Source organism: Lepisma saccharinum, chromosome 10, assembly GCF_977018435.1.
Source record: "Lepisma saccharinum chromosome 10, izLepSacc3.1, whole genome shotgun sequence".
Taxonomy (NCBI): domain Eukaryota; kingdom Metazoa; phylum Arthropoda; class Insecta; order Zygentoma; family Lepismatidae; genus Lepisma; species Lepisma saccharinum.
The window spans coordinates 39,224,131-39,242,089 of record NC_139238.1 but is presented as its reverse complement, the minus strand read 5'-3'; the positions used below and the strand labels follow the sequence as shown (position 1 = coordinate 39,242,089).

Here is a 17,959-nt window from a genome sequence, read left to right as displayed (position 1 = left end):
TATCATGGAGAAGCTCGACAGTGTGTCGTGGCAGCAGTAAGAGCTTAGTGTGTCAGCAGATCAACTTCCGACATTTGAGCAGCTACAAGCCTTCCTCGATACGAGAGTGAGAGCTTTGTCAGCGTCTTCCAGAACCCCCCCCCCCCCCCCCAACAACAAGGCTACTCCGTGAAACAACCCTTTAGTGATTCCAGTGCCAAAGGAAATGCGAGTTCTTTTCATGTGTCAGTGTGTTGCCCTAAATGTCACCAGGAGTCCCACCCGCTGTATAAGTGTAATCAATATAATAGCCTATCAGAGCCTGAGAGAGAGGCATTTGTGAAAGGTAGTGGCTTGTGCTACAATTGCCTTAGTTCTTTTCATTGAGTAAATAAATGCAGCGTACTTGCAATAAGAAACACCATACATCGCTTCATCGTGAAGTGACCCCCTCCCCCCAAGGAAGTTTGGCAACTTCGCAGCAGATTGTGACGTCACATTTCGCATCCGATCACGGGAAATCAAGCACTGAAGTGTTGCTTCCCACAGCAATTGCAAACATAAAGAATAAAGATAACCAGTGTCAGCCTTTTTGTGCATTATTGGATAGTTGTAGTGAGGTTACTTTTATTAGTTCCAATGCAGTTCAAATGTTAGGGCTGAAAAGAAAGTGTGTGTTTGTATCAGTAACAGGCATTTCTTCTGTTAACGTAAGGAAGTCACATTCAGCTGCTGATATCACTATTGCATCCACAGACGATAAACATTCCTACAAAACCTCTGCATTGGTGGTGAAAAAGATTACGTCACCGCTGCCCCATGTGACTAAGAGCTCACCAGCAAATTTTTGTCCATTCGAAACCCAGTATACGCCACTGCTAAGAGACATTGTGCAAATTGTATCGAGTATTTTGGCCTTTTTTTTAATAGCTGTTATATTAAAAATGATTCCATTAGAACTAACTTTCAATTTGTGAAGTTATAATTTCTGCAGAATATAATACAAACATTTTTCTTAATGCTAAGGTAGCTAGCATTCTGTGATGCTAGATGTTCCAGGTTTAAATAAAAGTAAGGAACATGATAGTTGTACTTCTCTCAACTACTTCATAATCCCCGGTGGCTCCAGGGGGGGGGGTACGATGGTTGGGGGTACGATGGTATGGCCATACCGCCTGTTGTTTCACGGACGCCGGGGCGACATGAAGGCAGAACGTAGCCGGATTTTATTTACTGAATGCATCCTTTGGGGTAAACGTATTATTGTTCTTGTGCATATTTGTTGCAATGCAAATTCCACGTTGCAAAGTTCCGACTGAAATACTTTGGAGATATGTAAGAGGAAAAAATGCCAAAGCATCTTTCCTTTTGTTTCATTTTTAATTTGCTTGCTTGTGCAGAAATGTTAATATTTCGCATTGCATTGATAGATTCAAATCGTATGGCCCACGAACATTTCAGTACAAATAGAGGAAAATGAAATAAAGCTTACGGCACCGGCGCCACAAGAGAAAGGTCGATTTTGTCTGCTTAGAGTGGAAGGTGGATGGTAATATTTTGGAGAGGAGGACAGAAATCAATGATCGAATATAAGTTAACTTTTTTCTCTTGGAACACACATTGAAAAAATATTGTGTGTAATACCTCGTATCATGTACTAGGTTTTATTATAACAAATACAAAAGACATTAACAATATAGAGGCATTTATTACATTATTTAATTATTAAATATTAATAATTAAATGTTAATAGTTTCGTTAGAAGCATATAGAAATATGCCTGTATAATATGAGATCCTTTTTACTAGTGCTGTATATTCCAAAATGTTCTTACGTTAATTATACTGTATTATCGTCATACAGATACTACATATAAAATTGCTAGAAAAAATTTAGTATGATACATTCCATTATACTTGAAAAGAAATGCACGAGCAAATTTTATTGTACGTACAAAATTATCAATGGACCATCGGAAAAGCAGGAAATTTTAAATTTATTGAAATTCAATGTGAACAAAAATAGGTTACGCACTTATGCAAAAATAGGTTTGCTTTTGCAGTAAATTGTACATTGTCACGTCAATTGGTAAAGGTATTGTAATATATAAAAGACTGTGTGAAACTGTGTAATCGATTTTTATTCTGTATAAGTACAGGGGGGTGCTGTTTTGCTTATTGTACCCCTTGTTCACGAATCCTGAAACTGCCAGTGTTCATAATTTCATTATATTCTCATTGGCATAATTAATTTACAGACATAGATAAAACAAGTAAAAATATGAAACACATACAAAGTGAGTGTGACTTAAACTATGGCAAAGCTCAAAAATTTATTGGCAAAATTTGGAACCTTAATTTTTTTGCATTTGCAATAACACTGAAATATATTCGGAGCCGCGGAGGTCTAGTCGGTAGGGCATGTGACTTTTAAGCTGGAAACCCGAGATTGATTCCCAGGGTGGATGATCTAAGGCTGGAATTTTCCCAGCCTTGTCCCCACATAAAGTGGCTCTGGGACTCATCCAGTTTCAAATCAATGGGTACTTTGGGGGGAAAAGGTGGCCAGAGCATGGTGCTGATCACATCACCGAGATCGAGAATGTGTGGGGCCCTACTCTCCACATCCCCTAAATGTGCCCTCATGGCACAGTGCTATATGATTGGGGAACTTTAACTTACCAAAAAATATTCATTGTTACAAGACAGTGTTTATACAGATGGAACAATGTGTTAAGCACAATCTTTTAAATGATATTTTAGTCATTCTCATGAATTTCACTGCTTTTTATGCATGTGTGCTGAAATTCTCCAAAAAATCTGTCAGGAAAATGTATAGTTTTTGCAGGGGTCTGTACTTGATCCATGCCCCACTTGCCCAGTGGTGATCTTCAAGGACAAAGGGCAGGGATGTAACTAGGTTGATCAGTTCAGCAGGACCTAACAGGGCCATATATTGTAGCCTATCTATGGATAAATTTCAGTGAAAAATGTAGATTCAACTAGGACTCGAACTGAGGTATCTGGCATACCGTGCCATTGCTCTACCAACTGAGCTATCCCTGGTTTTGCCTTGTTTTCGCTTCTGCTGCTTTTACCTGTGTTGCATTGTTCTGTCAGTGACAGAATCGGTTGCCTTCGTAACACTGCTGATGTCAGTGATATGAGAACAAATTTTGCATGCATATTTGCATACTTTTTAAAGTGTTTCTGTTCATAGTCTATTCTAAGCTTTGCAGCAAGACAGTGAGCATGGTTAGTGCATTGAATCCCATTGTAACTTTTAAGTGAAGTTCATGACTTCTTCTTTTTGAGTAACTTCGCAATTGTCCTCACAATGCTGGTTGAACAAGACAATTTGAAAGTTACTGAAGGTTGAACCTGGGATGACTTGCACTGAAATAGGGAGCACTAACCATTTGACTACAAGAGCGCTCAATATTGAAATTTCATAATATTTAATTTTTATTCTAACATATTAAGTGTTAATAACACAAATATTAAAAAAATTATGATTAAATTATTTAAATTATTAAAAAATTAATTGTAAATCTGATGATTTTTTTTTCAGACAGCTAATATACTTTATCAGGGTGTCTCCCAAAATAACAAATCCTAACTTCTTGACATATTATTCATGACTTTTTCTTGATTTTTGCTTTTTCTTAACATTTATTTAGCCATCCCTACTTATGTATAGTTGGAAACTAAGAAAATATATATTTTTATACAATGAAAAACCCTTACCACAAGGTTGGTTAAGATGAAAAACCCCTACCACAAGGTCGGTTAAGATGAAAACTGAAGCTGAACTTTAACAAGAGATTTAATCTTGCTTTAATTATTAATGCATGTAAAAATTAATGTTTCAGATCTCATCCTGGATGACCACATTGCTTTATTTAATATTTTTACTAAAATTGACACATACAAGAACAGTGGCGTGCCTGGGGGGGGGGGGTTGGTGGGGGTTAACCCCCCCCCATTGGTTTCGTTATTTAAAAAAATTCAAAGCAAAAATAAATTTTATTTCATAAATGTATTTGAGCACCAAATCGCCAATATTGTAAAATGTTCACATTTGGCAATGAGAAATGTATTTGCTTCTTCAATTACTTTTGATAATATTGGAGTTGAGTTACAGCAATGCACAGGCATTCATTCATTCCTTAGTCACTGAAAAGGAAGGAGAATTTCCTTCTCAGTATGGTCAAGAAAAGAGCTGTAACCCTTGGAATGCGAACTGAAGGAATCCCTCCTCCCCTTTCTTTCACCCACGATGACCCTCTTAGTAGAATGACCCTCCCTTTCCTGTTAGGACAGTGCTGCTAACTTTCCATTTCTTTCTTTCCCCTTCTTATACCATTTATGCCAGCAGAGCAAAGTTCTGTGAGATTTGAATCACTACAATTAGTAGGCAAAGTAAGTCAAAATCTTATATCGCACCTGGATGCATATTTATTTCTAAATATCAATAATTATAATAATAATAATAATTGTTGCAGGCAGTAGCGAAGCATGGTTTTACGAAGGAGGCAAGCGATGTTTTGTACAATAGCATGCCGGGAGGAAGGGAGGGGTGAGGGATGCGTTATATAGCCCAACTGGCCCAATCAGTTTCATAAACAAAATAAAAACTATTAATATGCCAAAATATTATACGATTTACTCTTGTGCTCTTTACAAATTAGATATTTTTTTCTCAACCAATTTCCAGCCTTCAGTTTATTGAATTTTCTTGTAACATTTGTGAAAGATCTCACTTGAATTTCTACGTAAATAATTTAGCAGTTGCCAACACTACTGACACTACTGGTTGCTGTCAACACTGGTGACGTAATTTGGTTCAGACATTCGACTTCCCGGAACCACAAACACTCACCCCATATCTTTGTCCCAAGTCCTGGTGTTCACTGGGGTTGTAGTGAGTTGCAGTCTGCAAGGTAGCAAGTCAAGTGGTCGTGTTGTGTGTTACGTTTCTACGTGTGTAATAGATTTTTGACGTGGAACTAAAGATGGATAGAGAAAAGAGGAGAAATACATTATTAGATTTTTTCCAAAATAAACAAAAAATGGAAGTTGAAGCTTCATCTTCCACAAATAGAACGTCAGAAAAGGTCGATTTAAGTTCAGAGGAATTCCATCCGAATTGCAAGAGTGAAACGTGCGAATTTTCAGACTCTGATATTCAACAAGAAGGCATAACAGAAGATATTGGAAACCTTGTTGCAAAATTATGTGAAGGAACTGTCGAGGTAAGTGACGTTCATTATTTGATAACACATATATCCATAGGCGGATTTAGAATTGTTTTTCTGGGAGGGCACAGCATGTGCTGTAAGCATACAAACGTGTGTGTACAGGGGAGGGGGGTGCCCGCGTGTGTATGTCTGGAAGACGTGTGTAGGATGTCACCCTATATCACCAATAAACTTTCACAGGGCGAGAGAACATGAAGATAAACAAGTTTCCTCAATCATTTCAGGGGCCACAGCGATGGTGGTGTAATCAAAGAGGTCCTGGGTTTGATCCCCTGTGAAGGTGCATTGCACAGTGGTACGAATCCCAATTTAAACTTTAAGTCCAGTCCAGATTAACGTATCTGAATATAAAATGGACTTGAAAACCATTTACTTTTTGTTTTGTTCACGAACCCTCGAAAAACGATATTACTATCTTATAGATCCACCAAGGCATTTGAAACCCTGGTGTCGGAGCAGTGGCAATAGTGTCGCTAGTTAAAGCCACGGGGAAGCCTGTGGTTCACGTATTTTCCGAGGTCCCAGAAACCTTGGTGCTACTATTTATATATGTATGCAACCACATTATAAAAGCACGGTTGCCATGGACAGTTTTATTATTTTGTAGGAAGATAAAAAAAAAAAAGGTAAAGTGTTCCCCTGTGCTTAGCACCATGCCATAAATGCGTATAGGGGGTGTGGGGGTAATGCCCCACACTTTCTTGATCCGGTCATGAGTGGGGGTGATGTGATCAGCATCACACCCCTGACTGCCTTTACCCCCCAGGGTTTCCTCCAGGTACCCATGTTATTCGACGCTGGGTGGGTGCCGGGGCCGCTTCCACCGTTAGAAAAGTTCCCGGATTTGAACCGGCCGGGGATCGAACCCGGGACCTTGAGCATGGTAGTCAGACGCGTTACCGACTGAGCCATCGCAGCCTCTATTATTTTGTAGGAAAGGGATAAAATTTGTATTACGACATGGGATGGACTAGGTAGGCATCCTATGAACTGTAAATATTCCTTACAAATCTTCTGAATATTTCTCTTGTAAAAACGCAACAAATACAATAAGTAATATGTGTGTGCAGTAATAAATTCATTTTCTGAAAGCATCTTTTCTGGTATCAGTGGTTGAAGTAGGGGATGCTGCCTCCAGTTAAGAAAGTTTCACAAAGCATACCCCCAATTAGAATAATTTGCATATTGAGCATCCTCCACCTACTATATTGTCTCCATGTTGATCCATACAAGGATGTACTCCCTCGTATCTCCAAAATCGATGAAATATACCCTCCCTTTTCGGCTAGGAATTTCCATTTCGAGCACTGTCTGTCTGGCAATATTTTGTCGGGCTCAGTGACAGATCCTGCGGTGCGGTACTGGGCTTCAGAGGGGAAGGGGTTGGTTGGTTTCGCAGTTCCATAACGTTAACAACATACAAAATTCCTCTCCATAGACCTAATATGAAAATGAATATGACATATTAATGACACTGTAGTAGAAAATGTTAATTACTGAAGGGGTTCGTATTTGTTTGTCGACTGTCAAACAAATGTTTTGACCAATAATATAATAATACAACGCCAAAAATGTACACAATATTTATCAAAATCATCTCCACAACAAGTACAATGTTGATTGAATTGATGTTTTAAATCCACTTTATGCACAGTAAGGCTAATCTGGACTGGACCTAAAGTTTAAAGTGAGATCCGAACCACTATGAGCCTCAACCGGGTATCGAACCCAGGACACCTTGATTACAAGGCGATGACGCTCCCACTGAAATGAGACTGTGGTATTGTCATCTTGGAGCAATGCAAACACGTCCAGTAAATGCTCTTGAAGCAATTGATATGTGCAGTGAAGAAATATTTCCTTGGGTAAACACACGTTTGCGCATATTATGTACAATTCCGGTAACAACTTCATCAAATGAGAAATCATTCTCAACTTTGAGGCGGTTGAAGATCTATCTTCGAAATACCATTTGCGAAGAAAGATTAAATGGGTTAGCTGCTCTGAACATTCACCGGGATATAAAAGTTACTTGTGACGACATATTGTCAGAACTCGCACAGAAACCTCGATGCCAAAATTTCAGAATTTAAATTGTTGAACTGTGGTACCTTATTTATTACTGTCTTTAAGACATCAAGTATTCTTAATCTCTTTAATGTTGTTACAATGTTGAGTGTACATATTTCTTGTTTAAAAATTATACTTGAGCAATTAAATATAAAATATTAATAATTTGGAAATATTCAAGCAGGTGCTTTTGTATGATGCAATAAAAACATGAAGCATCCGTAGCAAATACATTGATTGCGTTCATTGGGGTAAAATCCAAGTATATTAATTATCTAATTTATTACAAAAAATTTGACCTGTGAACTGGAAAATGTGTTGGATTCATACCCCCCCCCCCCTTACGAAAATCCTGTACAAGAATGTAATTCTTAAGAAGCAAAGTGAACAAATCAATACAATTTTAGATTTCCAAATATTCAATTTTATCAAATCCTGATACAGGTATAAAACAATGTAAATTCACTATACTTTAAAAAAATAGCAAAAATTCTTGACCGCAAGCATAATTTCTTGACTGGTAGACACCCTGTTTATCATAGTCATTAATTTTGCAGTGAAGGAGGGTCTCCCTGATGGTGTAGGTAATGTTGTCACCTCGTGGTACCATTGTCATCAAGAAGTCCCAGGTTTGATACCTGGTGGAGGCTCAAGAGGTTCAGATCCCACTTTAAACTGTAGGTCCAGTCCCGATTAGCTTTCCTGTGCATAAAACGACTTAAATCAAAAACTTAAAAACTGAAAACTTTTGCAGTGAAGGGATGAAATATGTGTATGTTCATTATTTTGGGAATTTAAGGTGTCACTAAAATTCAATAGGAAATGCAAGAGGCTAAGGTGTCACTAAAATTCAATAGGAAATGCAAGAGGCTAAGAATAAGATTACAATTTTTTTATCATTGTAATGCTGAATACAGCCTTTTTTTTTCTTTCTTTTCTAAAATGTGTATCTTTGGGAAAATATTTGCAAAGTTAGACAAATAATATCAATTTTTGCAAAAAATAAATACAAAAAATTCAGGGCCCTATGTATAAAGGTTCCTAAAAATATATGGAGGACTGAAAAAAAAATCCACTATCAATACCTATTTCAATACAAGATTATCGTTACTTACCTTTCTGAAATTGTGGTCTGTCACAAGCTCCAATAACAAATATTTTTGGGATGCACCCACATGTCATTACATCCTTATAGGCTTCCTTCAGAGAAGCAGTCATAGTTCTTAACGGTGCTACATGACAAGTTCCATCCATTATTGAACCTTCTGCAAAATGAAATAAAATTTTACTTCCAGGTAGAAAGAGGAATTTACATCTTGCCAGAAACTTCAACTTGCTAACATAAACACTGTTCACAACAATGGAATTCATGCAGCAAAATGTTAAAATTCTTCCCAAAATTTACTTTCTTCCACATTTTAAGTTTTCTAGCCACAAGCTACACAATAATATAAATATATATCCCTTCATTTTACAATATTTTCACTTATGTCAAATATTTCTAAAACATAATACGGTGGAACTTCGATTTTATGTTTTTCAGGGGAACAAGCTGAAAAAAACTTAAAATGTGGGAAAAATGTAAAATCTAGGAAAATTTTAGGAAAAATTTATAACATTTTGCTATGTTGGGACCATCAAGATTAAATGTACAGGGTGTATCAGAAGTCCCTTAGCACCCATTGTAAAATCCGCAGTGATGTATTTTCATGGAATTTGATATGGGTGATACAAAATAGGCCTAGGGGGAAACCTTTTGGAGTATGTCACGGGGATGGCCGCCATCTTGAATTCAACATTTTTATTTAAAATGACAGGTGGGTCATATGTGATACACGACCATAGGCTAGAATTTCATCAGGATGTGAAATCTGAAATCAGATTTCATGTAACTTCATTTGGTGAAAAGTTAGTATACAATAAAATGTAGATACTTAAAGGTACTTACGTTAGTGAGTATTGATTTTAACGAAAACTACGTTTCAGGATTCCACTGATCCATTCATCAGGTTACCAAACTAGGCCAGTGTAACTACACCTCAGCCGCATCAGATATGACAAGGACTTGGGAATTCATAGTGGGTGGAAAGGAATAAAAAGGTACATTTAGTCATCTGACCCCATATGCATAAAACTGCCATGTTCCCAACTTTAGTTACACTGACCTTGTTTGGTAACCTGATGAAGGGATTATGACGAGAGTTCGTCATAATGTCTTTGTGAAATGATATAACGATGTTCACGTAAATTGTATGTGCTACATTTATCTCATTGTACAGATTTTTGATGAGCTTTCATGTCCAAGCAGTTTGCATGACCGCCGGTAGATGTCTTTAGCAAATAGACTGCGACCTGTAAGGACTGAAAGTTTCGCGTAAACACGGATAGATGGCAGACGAGAGTGGCAGCTGGTTAGGGGCAAAGAGAGGAACGAGAATGGTGGCCTGATGGGAGTGAAATGTGCAGATGCAAGTTTTTGCACAATTAAAGGAACTTTGCTTCGTCCGGTGCACTACAAACATTCAGCCTGACTGATACTTCCAGTGAGAAGTATTGGTTGCCGAGAATCAAGGAAACAGGACTTCATTGCCGAGTATTGGGATGAAAGGTGAACCTGGGTTACTGACAGCCATGCTTGGTGTCCTATCTGTGAGGTAAGCATTTTCTGTGTGGGAGAAGGTTGCCGCAAAGCACCTTGGAATATGCGGAGAGTTGCAAGTTCAGTAACGCCACTTTGTTACTCATCTCTCGAGTGATTTTGAGCAAGTTTTGTTGTTGCCAGCAGAAGTAAAGCTGCAGAAAAGGCTCGTGAAAACACAAAATGGGCGACGCCACCATATTGGAAATAAAGTGAATTTCTGGTGTTCTGATTGAAATAAAGTTACTTCTCGAGTGTCAGGAGAGCACTTATTGTGATAAACGAGTTATAAAATATGTATGGATTGTTTTAGATTACAAATAACACTGGTCGACATTTTTTCAAAAGTTGAACGATGTTTTGAAATGAATAGGTGACTCTGAAAGGATTTTTCATGCTGAATTCAAATTTGAAAACCGTTTTGCTCCATCACGTCACAATTTTTCACAAATCGTGAAAACTGAATAGCATATAGGGGTCTATTATGGTATTATTGGGATCATTTGGGGTTTATATAATCATATTACAGACACATAGAATAAATAATTTTTGCAAATATAGTAATCAGTGGGACATATATTGAGATTGTAAAATCTATATTATATACTATATTCATGTACATTTTCATTTACACATGTCTAGAAAGAGATATAACATAGTGCATTTCGAATTACTGAGACTCAGGATCAAACTTCATTCTTTTTGACTTTCTGCCTTCCCCGACACCCGAAGTAGGAACATCTCTTTTTAACATCCAACAAAAATCTGCCATCATGGAAACATTCCATCGTCCCTGGTATCTCCGTTCCATCTCTGCTATGTCCTTGTGAAATCTTTCCCCGTGCTCCTCGCTGAAGTGTCCGAGATTACTTGGAAAGAAATCTAGATGTGAGTTAAGGAAATGCAATTTGAGGCTCATTTTACAACCAAGTTTACATAAATTCGTTAGCAGATTTTTCACAAAATGTTCATAGTTAACGTGTTTTTCATTGCCCAGAAAATGGGCAACCACCATTTTGAAACTTACCCAGGCATCCCTTTCCGTAGCAGTCATTATTTCTTCAAAATCTGCATCCAACATCAGTTTCCGTATCTGAGGGCCAACAAAAATACCCTCTTTGAGCTTACCCTCAGTGACGGATGGAAATTTCCTGGCAATGTATTTAAAGCATTCGCCGTCTTTGTCTAACGCTTTCACAAACTGTTTCATTATCCCTAACTTAATATGCAACAGAGGAAGCAGTATTTTAGACGACTGAATTAATTGCCGTTGTGTCACATTCTTCTTCCCTGGAGAGATAGATTATCTACTTGGCCACGTTTTCACTTTCCAATGATTCTCCCTGTCCCGACTGTCCCATTCGCACATGAAGCAGGGGAATTTTGTGTTCCCAGCCTGGAGACCCAACAACAAAGCTATCACTTTGAAATCTCCACAGACAGACCAACCATGTTCTTCATATTTCACTTTCAGTAGCATGAACCTCAAAGTTTCATAAGTTTCCTTAAGCGACACAGAATATGCAACTGGAATCGATGGGAACACATTACAGTTATTTAACAGAACACCCTTCAGACTAGTCTGTGATGGATCAATGAAAAGTCTCCATTCACTTACATTGTAAGAAATACCATACAATTCTATGACTTTCCTTATGTTGTTACAATAAACAAGGTTTTCGTCTTCAGTAAAGTATGGGAGTAGCTCTGTCTCTCGATGCCTGTACCATGAGAAATGTGTTCCTGGAGACAACAGGCTTTTCTTACTCAGTCGGGAACCAAGAAGTTGGGCACTCTCCTTTGGTAAATTTAGGTCTCTTACGAGATCATTCAGTTCATGTTGTGTGAAAGGTTGCGGAGTGCCTGTACTTGTACCAGGACAGAAATCGTCACTGTCATAGTGTGCACGTTCAACTTCAGTGTCACTTGAAGTGCTGCAATTATCACTACTCGTACGTGGTACAGGTACATCTGGCCCATGAGGCACGGGCCTAATGGCCAATTGTATGTTGTTGGGATAACTCACATTGCTCTTGTTCTTAGCACTGAAACCACTAACATCTATAGCACAGAAATAGCAGTCATCAATGTGATTTTTTGGTTCCCGCCATACCATTGGTATTCCAAATAGCAATGCTTTCCTCTTGCCACACTTCCGCAATCGCAAAGCTCCCACACATGTTTTGCAAACTTCATGCGGGGCCCAGTTTTTGTCCTGATCACGTACTTTAACACCAAAATATTCGTGGTAAGCAGACCTCACAAATGTGGTGATTCGTTGTCTTTGCCTCTTCACTACATAGCTTCCACAAATGTAACAGAATACATGGGGTGAGTTCAAACACTTCCTGGACTACGACGACATTGTCTCTCGACACAACACAGCACGAACTATCGACAATGACGAAAACTTTATCAAATATTTTGCATTCCCTACTGCTATTTACATATATAATATCTACAATACACTTAACTAAGGTTTTCGGATCACGTAACCTTATACACGGTAAATAAATTAAAAACTGTACTATTTGCATTAGTTGGTATTGAATAACAAAACTTAGAAACAAATTTTTTGAATCATTCATTGTTACTAGGCATCTTCAGCAATTTTGTTAATCATATAATGTAATGAGAGGTGCACTGCCATCTATCGGGAATATTATTAACTTCTAATTTCTGGGCAGGAATTACGATTTATACAACAATGAAGATTTCTAAATAACTGAGGGTGATACAACAAAAACAAGGTCACTTCTGAAATCAGCATCAAATGTAGTTTCAGAAACCACAATTAGTTTCCAAACATCAGAACCCATGTTGACCAGTGTAATTAATGTGAGAAACAAAAAGGTTGCTTCTGTGCGATCGTATGTTCACCCGACACGGATTTAAAGGCACTTGATTTTTGCAACCTAGCACAGGCAAGGGAATTTGCAGCTGTGCAGTGACACTTATTCGGATTTGGAAGTTGATCAATTTATAACTCAACTTATGTAATATCTCGGTTTGAACATGTAAATATTCATAAAAGTTATTTATTCCTGTAAATCATAACAACAACACAGCAAGTGGTTTGGTAAAATAAGTGTAATGTCACTTTGGAAATATGACCTTTATGGCATTTGAAAGGAAAGTTTTTGCAAACAATTGTATACCATATATTACAAATATGAGTACTGTGTTATTGACCTAAATAGTGTTGCATTTTAATTAGAGCAAGAAATCTAACGGTGCACCATAAGGTTAAATTATTGACAACAGAAAGCAATTGCACATCATCTTAAATTCATTTCTAATTCATTCTAATTGAAATAAAATAACAACAGTTTCCACGTCACGTGATGGTGGTTTCATTGTATGCTCAAGAGTATTAAAATTCAAGGTACTTGTTAATTAACAAAGAAATTATTTGATTTCATTTGTGTATTCCTGCACATTTTTCAAACAAGGTTTTTACATGCTTCTTACTTTCTTACGTTGGTTAATAATAAATATTAGTACTTTGTACACTAGAGTACATAATTTTGCATGCTCAACCTTTGATAGTACCCAACTGTTGTTGTTTATGGTTAATATTGTGAATTATTTTACATCAGGAGATTCTCATGCTCATCCTAGGTATTAATAATAATGATGTACAAGGACAGGGAAATCTCACCTGTTGCATGATCTACAAGGGAAGTCTCGCCTGTTGCATGATCTATAAGGGGTAATCTCTCAAACTTTGATTGGCACTTAGAAATAAGATTTATTTCTGGTTTGATCTCATTCCCAAACAGTGGGAAGTGGGAAGAATTCTCCCATCGTTCAATTGCAGGTAGAGATAAACAGGATGTTGCCAAATTGTGGGTCATTTCTGAATTTTATTGGTACATAAGTACATTTGATTTGGTGTTTCGAGGAGTGAATGTTATTGACATAAAAGACTACTTATAGGATTTCCCTTATAACTATAACCCTCCAGCTTGTGATCCTAAAAGCTACTGAGGGTGACTTGCAAGAAACAAAAAATAGTGGGAAAATATTAAGTTTGTTTTCTTTTGGGAAGGTTTTAGTTTGGATTGGGGTTTCTTGTAACTTCTGGGGGTCTAGGAGCTTATCTTTCCTCCAAGGTGTTGTCGTAGGATCAGTGGAATCCTGAAACGTAGTTTTTGTTAAAATCAATACTCACTAACGTAAGTACCTTCAAGTATATACATTTTATTGTATACTAACTTATTTAACGTGAGTAAGTCGCACGAGCACTAAATATGAAAGTTGGTGAAAAGTTATTGGCAACTGAAAGTGATGTTTACCTGTTACAGAATGTGCTCCACATATTGTCGGTGCTGGGCAATGCATGCATGCAGATGCTTCTCCCAATGTCTGTGGACACTGAGCAAGGTATCTGGTGAAATTTGCTCAAAGGCAGCCATGATACGTTGTTCCAGATGCCGAATTTTCACACCATACACCATAGCCTTAACGTGTCCCCAAAGGAAGAAGTCCATTGGAGTTATGTCTGGTGAATGGGCAGGCCATTCAACTGACCCACGTCGACCAATCCATGCCCCAGGAAATTGTTCATCCAGGTACTGATGCATCTGGACGCCATAATGCGGAGGTGCACCATCTCGTTGAAAAAACCTGGGAAATGTACCATCTTCCGACATCAGAGCTGGCAGAATCTGTTCCTGTAGCATCCCCAGGTATCGTTTTGCATTTAAATTTCCTTGAATGAAAAAAGGACCGATTATCCGTGTTCCCCATATGCCTGCCGACACTATAATTTTGCCTCCACCGGTCATTTTGGAGGGATCTGTCCATGCAGGGTTGTCATGCGACCAATAGCGCATGTTTTGCCTATTCACCTCCTCTTTTACGTAGAAGTTCGCTTCATCGGAATGGAGTATCTGCATAGCAACGTTTGGATTTCGCAGTAATTGCACGATAGTCCACTCGGAAAACTGCACGCGGCGATCTGGATCGTCCTTGGAGAGGTGTTGCTGCATTTGCACCTTATACGGATGCCAGTTGTGCCTCTGTAGCACACTGTACACTGAACTGTGACTCATAGCACATTGCCTTGCTGTACGACGTGTGCTTTGCTGTGGTGACGTCGAGAAGGAGGCCAGCACTGCCATAACTGTTGCTTCATCCATGACTGTCCACGGTCATCCACTATGCGGTCTGTCCAAGACCGTGTCAGTCTCCTCGAATTTGGTTAATAACTGTGCCACTGCAACATGTGACCCAGTGTGATGTTCTGGATGATGCAGGTTGAAATCGGCAGCCACTACCCGGCACTTCTCCCACCCCACAGTTTGATGATCTGGATGTGTTCCTCAGTTGTTAACGGCATGGTTCAGCACCTGCCTGCAACAAACAGGTCCGTTGCCAATAACTTTTCACCAAATAAAGTTACATGAAATCTGATTTCAGATTTGATATCTAGCCTATGGTCATGTTTCACATGACCCACCTATCATTTTAAATAAAAAAGTTGAATTCAAGATGGCGGAACCAAGATGGCGGCCGTCTCCGTAACATACTCCAAAAGGTGTCCGCAAGGCGTATTTTGTATCGCCCATATCACATTCCATGAAAATACATCACTGTGGATTTTACAAGGGGTGGTAAGGGACTTCTGATCCACCCTGTATAATGCTGGAAAATGTAAAACCAGAGAACATAAAATCAGGGTTCCACTGTAATCAAGTCTAAGAATTTCAAGAATTCTTTGACATTAGTAGACACTTTGATTTTTTTGGTTGTTATATATTTGCCAGTATTTAAAATTTAGTAGCCAAAGTTTGTGTCGAATACACGCACAATATGCTATGTGCTCTCCCATACAGCACAAATCTCCAAAGGGCATTCACTAGAAATCCACAATGTCCACGCCAGGTTCATGGATATTATGGATATCTATTGGATGCCCATTAGATATCCAGTTTTGCACATCCATTATACCAAAGCCATTCAGGCTTCTGGTGTAAACCCTACCCTTTCACCTAGGGTTACATGGGGAAGTAGGTAACATGATTGGTCAATTACGGGGTTGATTGTGGCATCACAGCAGATGTGCAAAGCAGCTAGACAAGAATGTTCTTGAAATCTTTAGATATCGAGGTTTTGTTATGGGCAATTCCATTTAATTGTAACGGGTGTGACATTCAGACAAATTTACATTCATTTTTTAATTATTTTCTTAGCACCTTGAAATATTTAACTCTATCAATTCATGTAATTTCATTTTCCTTGATGAAAGTTTCCTCTCCCATCTTAATATTCAGATAGAGAAAACACAAAAAAAATTGTAATTGTGATGGGTGTGACACTTCCGAGAAATGGCTTCCTCAGTTTTTCAGAAAACTCTGTGCAATATATGGGATTACTGAAACAATTTTATTCTACAGGGTGCGGCAGAACCAACTAAGCAGTTTTAAGGAGCAATAAAAAGTAAATCTGGATATATAGAGAAAAAATGTATTTGTTTTCTAAATTAGTACAATATACCATTTTACATTCATTTAGTTTTGAAAATAATGTCCTCAAGATGGCGGCCGTCAGCATCAATACATTGTTGTAGACGATCCCTGAAGTTTCGAGCACTTCGTCAATAATCCACTCTTTTAACTCTGGTAGAGTGTGGGGGCGGCTTTTGAAAACCTTTTCCTTCAGATATCCCCAAAGAAAGTAGTCACAAATGCACAAATCTGGTGACGGCGCAGGCCACCGGACATCACCCCTCAAAGAGACGAGGCGTCCCGGAAACATTTCTCTCAAAACATCAAGTGAAATAAGAGCTGTGTGAGCAGTAGCTCCATCCTGTTCGAACCACAAGTCCCCCAGTCCATGTTCTTCAACAATCTCGTCCATTCTGGGTTGCAGAAAATTTTGCAACATTGAAACATAACATGTGGAATTCACTGTCACTGTCACTCCTTCTTCCTCAAAAAAGTAAGGGCCTACCACGCCAAATTGTGATATGGCACACCACACTGTCACTTTAGGAGAATGTTACAGTATTTCATGAATAATGCGGGGGTTATGTTCAGTCCAGTAGCGAAAGTTTTGCTTATTCACGCACCCACAAAGATGAAAATCTGCCTCGTCACTACTGAAGAAAGCTGCATTCGGAGGGATCTGAGCAAGCATTTGCTCACACAGATTTTTACGGTTGGCGTAGTCTGCTGGGCGTAATTCTTGAGCAATCATTATTTTGAAAGGATGGAACTTCAAATCGCAGTGCAGAATCCTTCTCAAACTGCGGTCTGAAATCCCCAATGCAACAGCATGTCGTCGAGCAGAACGTTGCGGCGATTGCTGAACTGCTGTTCTCACCCGCTGCACATTTTCTGGCGTTCTGATGGATCTGCGTCGGCCATGTGTATCTCTTCTTAGTGTGCTACCAGTTTCCTCCAACTGCCGAACCCACGACCGAATTGTGTTTGCATTAGGAACGGCATTGTTGCGTGGAATGTTGAGTTTGGTTTGAGTTGGTGTTTTAAGTCCACTTTATGCACAGTAAGGCTAATCGGGACTGGACCTACAGTTTAAAGTGGGATCCGAACCACTTGTGCCTCCACCGGGTATCGAACCCGGGACCCCTTGATTAGAAGGCAATGACGCTACCACTGCGCCATGGGGGAGGCCCTCGTGTGGAATGTTGAACTGGCGCCGAAAAGCTCATTGTGTAGCGATCACAGATCTGTTGTTTTCATAATACGCGCGAACGGCAAAACCACGATGTGCACCGGTCCAGACCATCTTAGCTACTGAAATGGGGTCAACGCCTGAACAAAGGCAGACCACGTGCAACTGCCTACCCCCACCACAGCTCCCGCGGTAATCGATAGAAACTGCTTAGTCGGTTCTGCCGCACCCTGTATTTTCACAAAGCAAACTTTACTTAACATTTAGACGCTTTTAGTTTTTTTCGGTGCATCAGCACTAAGGCTATTTTGCACCCGTCACATTATACGGGGTCCAGCTCCTTATCGTTACACATAACTCTAACGTTGCAT

The 17,959-nt window shown here is 38.9% G+C and overlaps 1 protein-coding gene and 1 non-coding gene across 6 annotated transcripts in view; both read right to left on the bottom strand.

The window, feature by feature from the left end:
• Window positions 1-17,959, bottom strand: part of LOC145993874 (caspase-8-like) — a 57,580-nt gene that overhangs the window by 20,456 nt on the left and 19,165 nt on the right. For all 5 annotated transcript variants that reach the window (XR_014442304.1, XM_083129740.1, XM_083129743.1 and 2 more), the window contains exon 4: window positions 8,425-8,574. Coding sequence is in view for 4 of the 5 variants with exons in the window: in XM_083129740.1 (XP_082985866.1) it covers window positions 8,425-8,574 (150 nt within the window). In the remaining variant the exon portion in view is untranslated. The remainder of the gene's footprint in view (window positions 1-8,424; window positions 8,575-17,959) is intronic.
• On the bottom strand, window positions 17,513-17,587 carry TRNAR-UCU (transfer RNA arginine (anticodon UCU)). The gene has a single exon. It is a non-coding gene; the product is annotated as a tRNA-Arg (tRNA).